We start from the raw sequence: 13,520 nt of genomic DNA on the forward strand, positions 1-13,520 counted from the left end.
ACCCCCGCTCCCCTCGCAGCCAATAAACGGCAGAAGCCAGCGAAGCCGGAGCCGCGCCGGGTGCTGAGTGTCGGCTTTGTCCAGAGCTCTGGGGGACAGATCAAACCTTGGCATGAGGGGCACACACACCCCAAGCCAGGGGCTAGGGGGACTATGGGTGCTGGTGGTACCCTCTCTGTGCTGTGGGTGCCAGGGGGAATGTGAGACCCTACTGGCTCCAGGGTAGGAAAGGGGGCCACTGCAGAGCACTGGCACACTCTGCTTACAGGCTGCAGCCAGACCCCAGCCTCAACCTCCTGCTGTTGCCGTCCTCCTCAGCACATCGCAGGGCCGTGCAGGATGAGCCCCCCCCCCCTCCACACAACATGCTGACCTCCACCCCACCAGGCACCCCCCCTCCCAGGTGCAGGTGATGCAGTGACCACCCTAAGCACAGGGACATGCTGATGTGCAGGAGCAGCACAGGACTTTTCACTTTTATTATAAAAATATCTTGCAAGCAAAAAGAAAAACAAAACAAAAAGTCTGTACAAGCAGTCACATCGCTCTCAAAGTATCACCAGGGCCCCCCTGACCCCCACCAACAGCCAAGAGGGGAGGGCCAGCCCCACTGCTGCAAGGCCACTGGGAGCTGTGGGAGCCAGCACAGGGTGTTTTGCCCAAGGAGGGGACACACGGAAGACACTTGTCCCCACAGGTGGGATGGGGGGAGCGTGCTTGACACACCCCTGCCCCCCCAGCAGGGCTGGGGGGGATCATGTGAGTCTTTTAAAATCTGGAGGGATGAGGGGGTCTTCACTGAGGCCTCGGTCTTAAATCTGCACATCTTATTCTAGTGTTAAGTACACAGCAGTACACCCACGTACAACACAAAACATTGGGGGTTTTTTAGCTGTAAAAATTAGCAGTTACATGTCAAACAGTCAAAACATGTTACACGGTACCTGCAGGGAGCTCTGGGAAGGGAGAGGGGGAGCTGGGGCTGGCAGGGGCACCCGCAGAGCTGCACCCTGCGTACAAGCCTGGGGCAGTGCTGGTGGGTCCCAGCGTGGGGCAAGGCTGTGCAGAGGAGGAGGAAGATGCTCAGTACCTGGGAGCTGTACCCAGAGCCTCCTTGGGTGGCAGGATGAGAAAGCCCAGGGTTGGGGGGCTCGGCTCACCGGCCTTCCCAGCCTCATTGGCCTTGGTGCGAGACGGAGGTCCCGCGGAAGGGACACTTGGGAAGAGAAAGGAGGACACTTGGGTCCTTCTGTTAAAGCCAGTTTGTTTTCCAGGCGCTGGCAGCAGAGAGCCCCAGAAGGCAGTGTGGAGGCTCCAGCTAGTCCCAGTGGGGTCAGGGTGGCTGTGGGAAGCTGTGTGAGCCTGGCCGGGCAGCAGCATCCCCAGCGGAGCTGGCATGGAGGCACTGTCCCTGTCCTCTCTGCCTGCTGGAGCTTCCCAAGGAGCCACTGCTCTGCTGAACCCACTTGCGGGCAAATCTGGCACAGCAAGGTTGAACAGGGATCCTGAAGGGATGGAGCCAGCGGCCCCACAGCCAAGCTGCCTCCGAAAAACTAGGTCTCTGCAGAGGGGAGCTGACCCCCCACAGCACCGCAGGCTCCATTTCCACCCGTGGGTACCACAGCACATCTTCACATCACTCTGTGCTTCCAAGAAGATTCCTCCTGGGGTGGAGCAGGGCTGCTCCCCATCGGGCAGGGGATCCTGCTCACTTCCTCGGGATCTGGACACTGGCATACTCAGAGCTGGCCTCCTCGGGGGCGGGGGCAGGCCGCCTGGGCGCCTTGCTGAGGTGCACCATGTCCAGGTCGGCGTAGGTGAGGTTGTCGTCGCCGGCGGGCGGGGGGCTGCTCTGGATGCAGGCATATTCTGACTGCTGGCTCAGCTCCACCATCCGCCGGATCGTCTTCCGCTCCCTCTCGAAGTTCAGGTCCGCGTAGGTCAGGTTGTTGGGGTCAGATTCCTACACAAGAGACACCACAAGTTGCTCCTCTGGAAGGATGACCAAGGACCCCTCCCCAACCCCTCCGTGCCCACCCCAAGGCCTGATGCTGAAGCCAGTCCTGCTGCAGCTCAGGCTCTGCCTGTACCAGGGGAACGGTGCCAGCAGCCGGCTGGGATGACCCCACAAGCAAGGTTTTACTCCATGCTATGCCCTCAAATCGCCAGCCACTGCTGCCACCAACAGGCTTCAAAACTACCACCGTGGTTCAATAACCACCACTGCAGCCACCCCATCCTGGTTGGGATGGGCAGGGATGCCCAGCAATGCCCACACGGGAGCTGGCAGAGGCTGGGTGGGATGGACAGATTGCTGCTGATCACGACTGTGCTCGTAACCGCGTCACCAAATGCAAAATAACTCCACAAATAGCCTGGCTGGCTGTTGCACAACTGGCTCTGCAGGCAGCAGAAGCCCAGACCTTCCTGGGAGGAGAAGAGGGGGCCAAGGCAGAAAAGATGTTGGGAAGTGGCTACCCCCATTCCTGGAATAGCTTCTCTTCCCTCTCCAGCCACAGTGTGGAGACACTGAGATGTTTCACAAGGGAACCACCACCCTCCAGTGGAGACACCAAGATGTTTCACAGGGAAACCACCATGCTCTCCTGGAGACACCGAGGTGTCCCAGGGTACCTCGGGGCTGAGCAACACACCTGGGTAGTGGCCTCGCTACTTTTCTCTGGCTCGTGTAACCTGAAAGAGGGAAAAAAACAAGTCAGATCAAGTGCCTTGTTGCGTCTTCCCTAGCGACAGAGATGATGGGGGTGTTCAGCTGCAAAACAAGGTCCTTGCTGCAGCCCCGAGCAGAATGAGTCCCTCACCCATGAGCATTTGTGCAGCTACATCCCTGCAGGCTGGAGGCCCAGCTCCCACCCGCTGGTTCAGCCTCACCAAAAGCCACGTTTGGGGACAGGATCAGCAGGGAGATGGTCAGCACCTGCGCTCCCCCCTTCCCTTGCACAAGTTCTCGGGGATCCAGCTCCAATCCCATCCCAAGGGACCCCGTTCAAAGGCTGGACGTGTCCAGCTCAGAGTGCCCGCAGATTTCTCAGTGACTAGAGGAGATCAGCACTTACCTCGCAGATGGTGAGCTTTTACCTGCCAGAAGAAAAATAGGTTTAGGAAATAAATAGTTCAGGAAACAAGGTAAATCCCCACACATACTTCCCCGGACACCCGAGCTTGTGTGCAGAGACTGCTACAAGAGCTGACACATGTCTTCTCCCAGAGACAAGTGGCTGCAGTTTCACCCCAGTACTGTTCCTGGCAGAGGGGTGCCAGATATTTTAGGTACAAGGAATAACAAACATGTTAGACTCTGCTCCTGGCAGGCATCAGCACACAGTGGCAACCAGGCAGAGCTTTTCCTGCAGCCTACAGAGAGCCCAGTCAGCTCTGCTCCATCCCCACCTTGGGGCAGGAGCTGCAGCAGCACAGACGTGAACTCAGCATCTTAATGCTCAAGACAGAAAGAAACACAGGGTTGGGAGCAGTTGCTTTCCTAGTTTCCTTACCCTTGCTCTGCTTTGCCCGGATGAGGTAAAGAATTGCAGCCACCAGCAGTGCCAGCACAGTGCAGATCACTCCCACCACGACGTAGATGATGAACAAACTTCCTGAAACACGAATGAAAGAATCACCAGAGGCCTGGAAACACCCAGACCTACCAAGCCCCTGCAGCCTTATAGCTAGGGCTGTTCTGGTGATGCCTGACCACAGCTCAGTACCTGCTGGCATCACACTCTCCAGCCCTGAACATCCTGTATCCCAGCAGCTCTCACCCACCGTTTTCCCCCTGGGACAGGCCGTTTAGTTCTCCCTGGGCTGGGGCAGTGATCTGCAGGGTGGCCATCCTGCTGACGGGCTCCTGGCCATCGTGCACCACTCGGCAGGTGAACACCGACCCGTTCTTCTCCTCCATGGCTTGCACCTTCACCAGGCTCTGCAGCTCAAACAGCCCTTGGCGTGTCTCTGTCACTTGCGGGGTGTTCTCCACCTTCATCTCCGTCCCATTCTCCAGCCAGGTGACGGCCACCTCCCGTGGGTAAAACCCCCTCACGTGGCACGAGAAGTTCACGGTCTTGTTCAACTCCACGGGGCTCCGTGGGTCAGTGACCACTTGGATTCCAGGAGAAACTGGGAAGAGAGGCAGTGCCTGGAGCCTGGTGTCCCTTGCTGCCTGCAGGGGCCCTGCCCCACACCCCCAGCCCCACGGGAGCTGGGCACCCCACGGCTGCCCCCCCAGCCCTCACCTCGCAGGGCTTTGCTGAGCTGGTACGTCTCCCTCAGCGGGGCCTCCAGCGTGCGGTGCTGCACCTCACAGACCAGCTGCGAGCGGACGTCGTCCTTCTGCAGCGTCACTGTCACCGTGCTGGACACGTTGTAGGAGGATGTTGTCTGCCCAGGGGTGACCTGGGGCTGCTGAGCAGAGATCGGGGCCTTGTCCTTGAGCCATTTCACGCCGATGTCTTTGGGGAAGAACCCTCCAGCCATGCAGGTGACAGACACCGATTGCCCCGGCCCCGCTCTGTGCCTGGGCCCGGACACGACCGGGCGGGTGGGTTCGGCTGTGGGGAGAAGTGTGGGGCTGTCAGACCAGGCTCTGCCACCCCTGCCCGGCCCTGGGGCTGCAGGGAGCGGGGTCTCCTTTGGGGATAGGGATGTGCTTGGGGATGACCCATGCGACCCTCACCTGGGGCCAGCACCTGAGCCCCCCAGGCTGGGACGGGCCAGGGGCTGCACCCGGCTGGGCTGGTTCCCACTGGCAGCTGCTCTGGGAGCCCCACTCACCAAGTATGGACACCTCGGTGCCGTTTCCCCGCCGGAACACCTCATCCATAGTGCGTGTTTTGCGGAACTTGACGCAGTAATAGGTGCCTGCATCCTTGGGGTGAACATCCCTGATGTGGATGCTGAAATCCGTGTTGGACTCAGGTTCTGCCCTTGTCAGGTGGGGTGTGGGGGGGCTATTCTGGTCATAAATGGTCTCGTTCTCGTTGCCCCAGCCCTTCAGCCACTTCAGGGGACCAGCGGGACCCGTTCCCGCCGTGGTGCAGGTCAGGGTGATGGTCTCCCCTGCTTTCGCCGACACCTTGTCCTGGGGTTGTTGCAGCTGGAAGGTGGGACTCCTCTGGGCACCCACACCTGGGGAGTAAACAGACCGACTCTCACCTGGCACCTCATCCGTGGCCGGGCCCCCCTTCCCTCCCCAGCCGCGGGCCTGGCTGAGCACACAGCTCTGGTTAGCACCAAGCAGGGGCCGCGGGGCTGCGCGGGTGCCAGGGAGCCCCGGGGAGGGCTGCGGTTACGGCACCGAGCGCTGCCCGCGGGGCCCGGCAGCGGAGCCGGCCGGAGCTTTGCTGGATGAGCGACCGCGTGTCGTGCTCTGCAGGGTCAGAACACGGAGCTAACCCCGGCTGCCAGCGGACAGGAGGAAACAAGGGCACTCAACAGAAGGCGCTGCAAAAGCAAGTTCCCCTCGCAGACACGGATGTGATGATACCGCAGCCCTCTGCACTGAATCTGTCCTTTTTCAGCACTGAAGCCAAGGCCGGAGCGGTGCCAGCAGCACACAGCCGGGAGCTGCGGCCGCTCAGGCAGACGCCATTCCTGCTGCCACCGACAGGGGAGAACCGTCCCCTTCCAAGCATCTCAGCAGCGAGGTTCCCTAATCCAGCCGACTGCCTTGCACCTCCGCACCTTCTCAAGTGACACCGACCTGCGCACCCATGGGTGCCAACATACCTTCCTACGTGCACAGCCAGGCAGGGAGGCAAGAGTGAATTCTGGCAACGCTTGCCATGCCGGTATAGTTACTGCAATTGGATTGAAGGAGCTTTCCCTACAGGTCACTGCTCAAAGGAGCAGTTTTAAGTAATGTGGGAGAACCCCTTAAATCCACCTGCTGATGACAGGGACCAGGCATCGCTGCGGTCCCAGAGCTGGCACGTGGCATGCAGAACTGGTGTCATGGCCCCGCAGAGACCATCCTGTTCGAGCAGGTAACTACTGCTGTGGCTGAGCAGTGTTGGGAACCTGTGGACCTGCATCCCAGGTGGTGGGAGCTACACCAGGTGGTCTGGAGGGCTACAGCTGCACCCCACACCTCACCCTTGGTACCCCCACAGCCAGCCCCCAGGCTGGATGCTCCCAGCAGGACCCACTGCAGGACAAGTTGTTCTGACCCCTCCAGGTCACGGCTGGCTCCCACAGAGCCTGGGGAGGATTTTTGGCCACTCTTAATCCCTTCTGACTTCCAGCAGTAGTTGACATACCCACAGATGTTCTCACTGCCTGAGCAATTCCTCCACCTCCACAACCAGCGCTCCCAGCAGCAGTTTCTCCAGACTCCCCAAGTTAAAGGCTTTTTGCCCAGGACATTAGTCCACTGCATCCCCAGCACAGGCTGATGCTTGCAGCCCAGTCCTTCAGCCCTTGGCACTTCCCTCCACCACCATGTCAAGGCTAACACAGCACTTGACACCAGGACAAGTTTGTCCCATAAGACAAGCATGGAAGGACAGAAACCTGGTTTGTGTTATACTCTGGCTGAGCCTTGGGCTTGCACCCGAGCAGCAGCAACTGGGGCATCTGTGAGGTGGCCCTGTGTTTCTCAGGTGACCCCCAAACCAGGGAGAACAGCCCCAGAGCTGAGCTCCTGCCCTCAGCAGGTGTTTTGTGCACCCCAAGTGCAGCACAGGGTGGTGACACCAGGCACACCTGCCAGCCTAGGCTGCTGTGGCATCATCTGAGCTCCTGCATCAGCTGCTGCCCCCGGACCTTTCGCAAGAAGCAGTTGAGAAATGCAGGGAGGAAGTTAGAAAGCGCAGAAGCACCATCCACTTCTCATCACCTGCCTCATGCTGAGCCCCTGCACAGGCATGTGACACAGGTAGGGCACAGGAACTGGCACCCCCAACTATGCAAACCCCCCAGCCCCTTGGCATTCCCAGGGTGGCCAGGTGGCTAATGGCTCACTCCACCAAGTTTGGCAAATGAAACCCACATTGCCCCAGCACTCAATAGTGGTGCCCTTGCAGTGCAGCAAGGGGGGATTGTGGGGGGCTAGTAGCCAGGCCCCCTCCCCACTGCAGGGGCTCTGTGCCCAGATAAATCCATTGCTCACTGCTCCCCTCTGCAGTCACAGGTAAAAGTGGCTTCTGTGGGGTGGCAATCCCTGTGTCCCCTCCAGTGTACCCTGCACCAGGGGGAGCTGCTGGGACCAGAGAGGCCAGTGGCACCCTGCACAGCACAGCCCAGCCTGCAGCGAGCCAAGTGCTTCCTCTTCATCCTCCTTCTCTCCATCTGTCCCTCTCCCCACCAGGCACATGACATGCTGGAGCAGACAGAGGGGGAGAAGCACCCGCTTTTGGAGTCCTAGAGCTGCCCCAGCACCAGAACATGGTCAGGACGAGCATCGCTCAGCCCCGAAACACGTCTCTTTTTGCAGCAATGGGGTCTGGGAGCAGCATCCATGAGAGCAGCAGGTGGTTAAACTGAGCAGGGCTGGGCTGCAGCTCACCCCAGCCTCGGCACAAGGCTCCCGCCTCCGCTGGCTCTCAGGGATTTACCTTCCTAGGCAGTGGAGCTGCCTCCTGAGAACCCTGGTGCTGTGGATGGGATACATCTCCCATGGCCAAGCCCACACCACCTCCTCACCGGGCAGCGGCGTGCGAGCACCCTGCCTGCTCCCTGCACTGAGGGATTTGCAGGCAGGGCACACAACGTGGTCCAGTGACAGGCCTTTGCTGTTCCCAGAGCAGTCCTGAGAGCAGCCAGGGAACAAAAGGCTTCGTCCTGCCTCCCGTGCCACATTCCAGGAGGCCTCACGGGCAGCTCTCAGTCTCAGGCACTACAGAAAACACCGCACTGCACTAAGCAGCCTCTCAGATAGGACTAAAATGTGGCTTTGGGGTATTTTTCTGTGTGCTTTTGGGAGCCACTATGCTACTTTATCCCTGTCTTGGCTCTTCAGATCACCCTGTTTAGGGTCAGCAGGAGCTCTGTTACCCATGAGCTTCAGCCACGTTAACCTTAACCACATCAACCTTAACCATGTCAACCACACCACCTTAATGAGACCCAGCCACACCATCCAGCTGAGGAGCATGAGCCTCACTCAGACCCCTTGACTTCTTCCCCTGCCTCCCCTGCACCCAGCAGCCTTGTGCCAGAATCAACCCCAACCACCAAAACACCTTCCAACCCCAGCAGTGCAGGGCAAGGCCCCAGCCCCCACCATGGGAAAACACAAAGGGGAAGTTGATAGAAAACCCCAGAATATGCAAGTTAGAAAATGCAAAGTTTCCACTGAAGCTCCTTTCCTCCCTTCCCCCTGAATGCAGCTTCTCCTTGTACCCTGCAACTGAGGTCTCTCCTTCCTCTTTCTGGGTGCTCGCCCTCAGGAGCGGTGGGGTCAGGAGACCAGCCGAGACACCCCCACAGCGGGTACTTGCCAACAACATCCCCAGTGCCACCACACGACACTGGTTTCTTAGCCACCTAGAGTGGCACACTCCTTTCACCACCAAGACCAAGGGCATTGTAGGTGCTTTGACCTGATCATCTGCCCTAGCCTACACTTGGGAATTAGCAAAGGGTTTCAGAGCCCTGAAAATCACCACCTGACAGTTCCCACATGGGTGGGAGCACCCTCTCAATGCAGACCCAGAGCACTTCCAGCCTGGAGAAGAGGCACAAGCACAGGCACCGTGTGGCCTGGCTGAGCCTCCCTCCTGTTATTCAGTTTAATTTGAGAACAAAATAATCCTGCTGTGGTGCAAGTTTTCCATCTTGGTGACACATTTTTTTCCTGTATTCCACCTTTTGAAGTACTTGATACCGAACAGATTGCAAGAGGCCAGGGTTTAATTCAGGAGAGGCTGCTTGGATGCTTCCTGGTAAAAATAGATGTTTGTGTTGGTTTTTTTTCTGAAGGAGCCAGTTAAGGAGCTCTGGGATGGTGAGAGGAGGGCTGGGTGCTCCAGAAGCAACATGCAGCTGGTCACCGGCATCCAGAGCCCCTCGGTCACTCACTGAAGGAACAGGCAAGAGAAGCCTCAAAATAATCCTGCTGGAATTTCACCTGCAGTGGGGGAAACTAACAGGTGCTGCCTAAAAAAAGGATCTGGAATCTGCAGTTCAAGGAAGACAAGCAGAGAGACCCTGTTCAGCACTATGCAGATCCCAGAGCAGCTCAGGGACAGTTATAGTAAAGGCTGTATTTTACACACGTGACACCAGAGGAAGCCTTGGATCATGCACAGCCACCATTTGTGAGCTTCCCTCCTACAGCATGAGCCCAAATTCAGCTTGAAAGCCAGAGCCCCAGAACCAAATAAGTTTCCTCTTTAGAGGAGGCTCCAGAAAGCACAGCTGAAACCTTCTGTGAGAAACATCCTCACAAAGGGTTCTGAAAGGCACAGATTTTGCAACAGGGCTTTGCAACTCAGCTTCCCAGCATCTCGCTCCTCTCTGCCTTACAGGGAGATCTCCTGCAGGACCTTCCCTTTTCCCCTTTGCTTCTGCAGAAGCACTGTCAGAGTAGCCACCCTCCTGCAGCAGGAGACTGGATCAGCTCTTCTCTTCTGGAGCTCAGGCTCAGTTTGAGCTGTGGCCCAAGAAGGTTCACCACAAGGTCTCCAACACATGGGAAAAAGAAATAATAATTAAAAAAAAGGGTGACACAAGGAAATAAGGGACACAAACCACCTCACAACCTTGGGCTTGTTGCCCCAGGATGGTTCTTTCCCTATGGCTGGCTTGGAAAATGGGGTTCTTACTCCAAGGCCACGTTCAATTAAGCTTAAGAGCTTTGCTGGAGCCATTCTCTCATGGCAGGAAATCACAGGGGTTCCCTGAGAAGCTGCGCTCACCGCCAAAGCCTTCTTGGCTTCCAGCAACTGGGAGTTTTCAGCTTGGGGCCAACACTTCTCAGTTGTGATCAGACAACTCAAAGCAAGGAGTGTTGTGCTGAAAGCATTTGCTTTCTGCTCAAGTTTGTGCTCAACTCTCTGCCCAAGTAAAGCTTTAACAGTAAAGTTTCCCAATGGGCCTGGGAAAACAGGGTGTTCCTCCTTGCAGGGCAGTGTTTTGCCTGCAGGGGAGCCTGGTGGGATCCAGCAGGAAGGTGTAAAAGCTGGACAGACCCGGCAAAAAGCTCAGCAGTGAGATGCTCCAGAACGTGCATGGCTACTGCCCCAGGAGGTTTGCACAAAAAGCCCCGTCCCTCCCTGGAGGCGCAGGCAGGGCCAGGCAGGAAGGAGAACGATTCCTTAGTAATATTCACCAAGATGAAGAAATGAAATGTCCTAGAAAGGAAACATCCTTGAAAGCAGCAGCCACCACAGGGCTTCGTTCCTGGTGGGGCAAGAAACTTCCCACTGCTAGTGAGGGAAGAAAAACAGCCTGGGAGCAGCACGCCCCCTGATCACCCCTTCTCATGGGCACCTCCAAGGTTTTCTAAGGCTGACGGAGTCTCAAGCCTCAGGGAGGGCTGGGGGACCCAGCAGCAGGAGCCTGAGGTGCCCCAGGGCCAGTGCTCACAGCAGGGCTGGGTGGTGCAAGGTGGGGTGGTGCAATCCCACTGCTTTGGGGATCAACAGTAGAGCCACGAGAACGGCACGGCATCGGGGTAAAGTGTGGGGGGGTGATAGCAAGAAAAACAAGTTCCCATCAAAGGAGCTGGGCAGCCCTCGGCAGAGCCTCCCCTTGCCCGCTGCTCCACCATCCTCCCCATCTCCAGGCAGGCCCCGAGTGGGAATTCCAGCTTCTTGCAGAGATTTGCCTCTCGCAGAGATTTGCCTCTCGCATAGCTGGCAGGGGGGGTGCTAGCAAATGGGTGGAAACAACATGCCCGTTCACGTCCCTGCCTCATTCCCTCGTCTCGCTGGAAAGGAGAATGTCTGCCCTGAAGTTGGCTCCCGGAGGAGCAGCCCCGCTCCCCTCTGCCACCGCCGCGCTAGGTCATCCCATAAAAAGGTCAAAGCAACCGTGCGCGCCGCGAGGCAGCGTCATGTCGCTGTCGGGAGGTGTGCGGGGAGAGGGGAGGCCGGGGTGCGGGGGGAAAGGGAAAACCCCAAATCAGAAGCCAACCCCTGGCAGGAGGATGGGGGGAAAGAACCGAGGGCAGGGGGGGGAACCGCGGCTTACCTGGCAGGGAGAGCAGCAGCAGGCAGGTCAGCGGGCAGGCAGGGCCGGGGCCGCGGGGAAGAGGCTCCATCCTCGGCTGCTTCTGGGGAGCCGAGATTGGGGTGACTGCAGAGAGATCCGGGGGGGCTGCAGAGATGACCGGGGGGGCTGCGGAGGCGGCTCCGGGCTGCGCTTCTTTTTTATTTTTTTTTTTTTCTTTTCTTAAAGAAGAAGAAGGAAAAAAAGCAGAATTGCAGCTGGAGAAGGAAATTGCTCTTCTCAGCCCCAAAATGAGGAAGGAGGGAGGGTTGGGCTCCCGCCCGCGCCCCCCCTCCCCCCCCTCCTCCCCTCGGGCTGCAGGCGGAGAACACGCACACGGACACGCGGGGGTCCCCCCCGTAGCCCCCTCCGCCTCCCCAACCCCCGTGGGCACCGACCTGGCCGGGCCCCGGGCGGGCGCGCGCCCCGGTGCGAGCGGAGCCGCGCCTGCCGCCCGCCCCCCCCCCCCCCCCCGCGCGCCGCCGTTGCCGTGGCACCGGGGCGGGAGGGGGGCCGGCCCCGACACCCCCCATCCCCCGCGGCTCCGGTTTCAGGCCGTTTCCCCGGCACCGGGGGCAAAGCCGGCACCGCCGCAGCAAAAAGAAAAAAGTTGCTTTTGTTAAGTCACCCCCCCCCGGTGCGCTGCTGCCTTAAGGTGGGCTGGGGGACACCCCCCCGCCGCTGCCGGGACCCCCGGGCAGGCAGGACGCGGGGCCGGAGCAGAGGAAGCAGTTGGGGTAGAGGAAGGACTGTTCAGTGGCCCCGGGGTTGCGAGGAGGGTTCCCCAGTTTGCCACAGGCTTCCTGCTCCGGGACCAGCACAGCCACAGCACGCAGCCCAGCAGCCCTGGAACTGGGGTGCTGGGGAGGGCACACGGCCCTGGGGGGCTCCTGGATATTTGGTGGGATCCAAGGGACCATGGCAAGGCCAGCAGCTGAGCTGGGACAGCCCATGGCAGAGGCAAAAGTGGCATTTTGGAAGTGATACATGGACAGGGCAGCTCAGCCCGTGGGGGTCAGAGCAAGGAGGGGACTCGGGTGCAGCACAAACTGGTGGAGGGTGGATGGTGAGGGAGAGGAGGTACCTGCACCCCTCTTGGCAAGGGTGCTGGAGACATGCCCTGGGGGCACGGGGACATCCCCAGTGATGTGGCAGAGAGAGACAAGAGCCTGAGCCAGCTGGGAGGGGGCTGAGGGAGGGTGTGGAGGAGGAGGAGGGTGTCTGGACGTGACCATCCCTGGGACTTGTGTCTCTGCGCCGCCCTGCTTCTCCCCAGCACAAAGTCCTTCCCAGGGGAAGCACAAGGACACATCCTTCACTGTCTGCACCAGCAGCAGTTTCTCCCACCACCCGTGAACACTTCAGCAAGGCCAGGACAGGGACCAGCTTGTTCCCTGGTGCCCCATATGGGGACAGTGACCTGCAGCCAGCTGTGCTGCTGGCACCTCCCTGCTGGAACTCCAGCAGGTCCCAAGACCACCCCACTTTCCCCTCTACCCACTCAGGTGGCAGATGCTCTGCAGACTGGGGCTCCCAGCACACCCAAGTAGCACCCACCCACACTGCAGCATCCCAAGTCACACCTCACTGCTCTCCCACAGCAGGCCGGGCCCGAGGGCAGCACTGGGTGCCACACTGTGCCAGGGCTGGGGACACACACACACACCCGTGCCAGTTCCCCCCTCCCTCCCCAGGCAGCTGCTGGGGCTGTCTGCTTTATTTAGAGCCTCACGCAAACAAACAGCAAAGATATCTAAAGTGACTTGGCACCATCAATCCGTGCACCGCGTCAGCCTGCGCGCCTTCCCGTCCCCGCCAGCCTCCCCCTCGGCCCCAGCTACGCCCATGTTGTTGCATCCAGCCTTAATTTAGCTCAGTTTGCTGCTGAGAGCCAGGATCAGCCTCCCCAGGCACTGCATCTCCCTCTGGGACACCCTCCCGAGCAGCTGGGGGTGCGTAAAATAATTGATGGCCAGCACAGCCCTTGGTTTTTCCCCCCTCACACAGCTGGCGAGGGCCTGAGCGAGCAGCAGGGACCCAGAGGAGCCCTTGGGTTTGGCCTTTGGCTTGTTGCACATGCAGCTTGGCAGGGAAATAAATAATCCCTTTGCACAGGGCTGGGACCTGGGCTTGGCGGTGGTTTGTGGAAACCCTGCAGCCACACCACGGTGGGCAGCACATCCCACCCAGCCCACGCCTGGGACTGGGGACCCTCAGGGCAAGCGGGTGCCCAGCCAGAGGGAAGGGGCTGGGGATGCACTGCAGCCATCCTGCTGCAGCTTTCCTGGTTATTTTAAAATGGAAGCACAGCTCCTGGAGGCCCAACTGGCTTCAGCCTGTCTGGGCTGTTC

The 13,520-nt window shown here is 59.3% G+C and overlaps 1 protein-coding gene across 1 annotated transcript; it reads right to left on the reverse strand.

Annotated features, from left to right (window-relative positions):
- Positions 1-449: 449 nt before the first annotated feature.
- On the reverse strand, positions 450-11,416 carry LOC127390782 (tyrosine-protein phosphatase non-receptor type substrate 1-like). The gene is made up of 8 exons (XM_051632745.1): positions 11,152-11,416; positions 4,792-5,145; positions 4,254-4,568; positions 3,787-4,137; positions 3,516-3,617; positions 3,078-3,099; positions 2,655-2,694; positions 450-1,963 (listed from the first exon to the last, which is right to left on the reverse strand). Exons 1-8 carry the CDS (start codon positions 11,219-11,221, stop codon positions 1,709-1,711), a joined length of 1,509 nt encoding a protein of 502 aa, XP_051488705.1. The 5' UTR covers positions 11,222-11,416; the 3' UTR covers positions 450-1,708.
- Positions 11,417-13,520: the final 2,104 nt, after the last annotated feature.

This window comes from Apus apus, chromosome 15 (genome assembly GCF_020740795.1).
Source record: "Apus apus isolate bApuApu2 chromosome 15, bApuApu2.pri.cur, whole genome shotgun sequence".
In the NCBI taxonomy this organism is placed as follows: Eukaryota; Metazoa; Chordata; class Aves; order Apodiformes; family Apodidae; genus Apus; species Apus apus.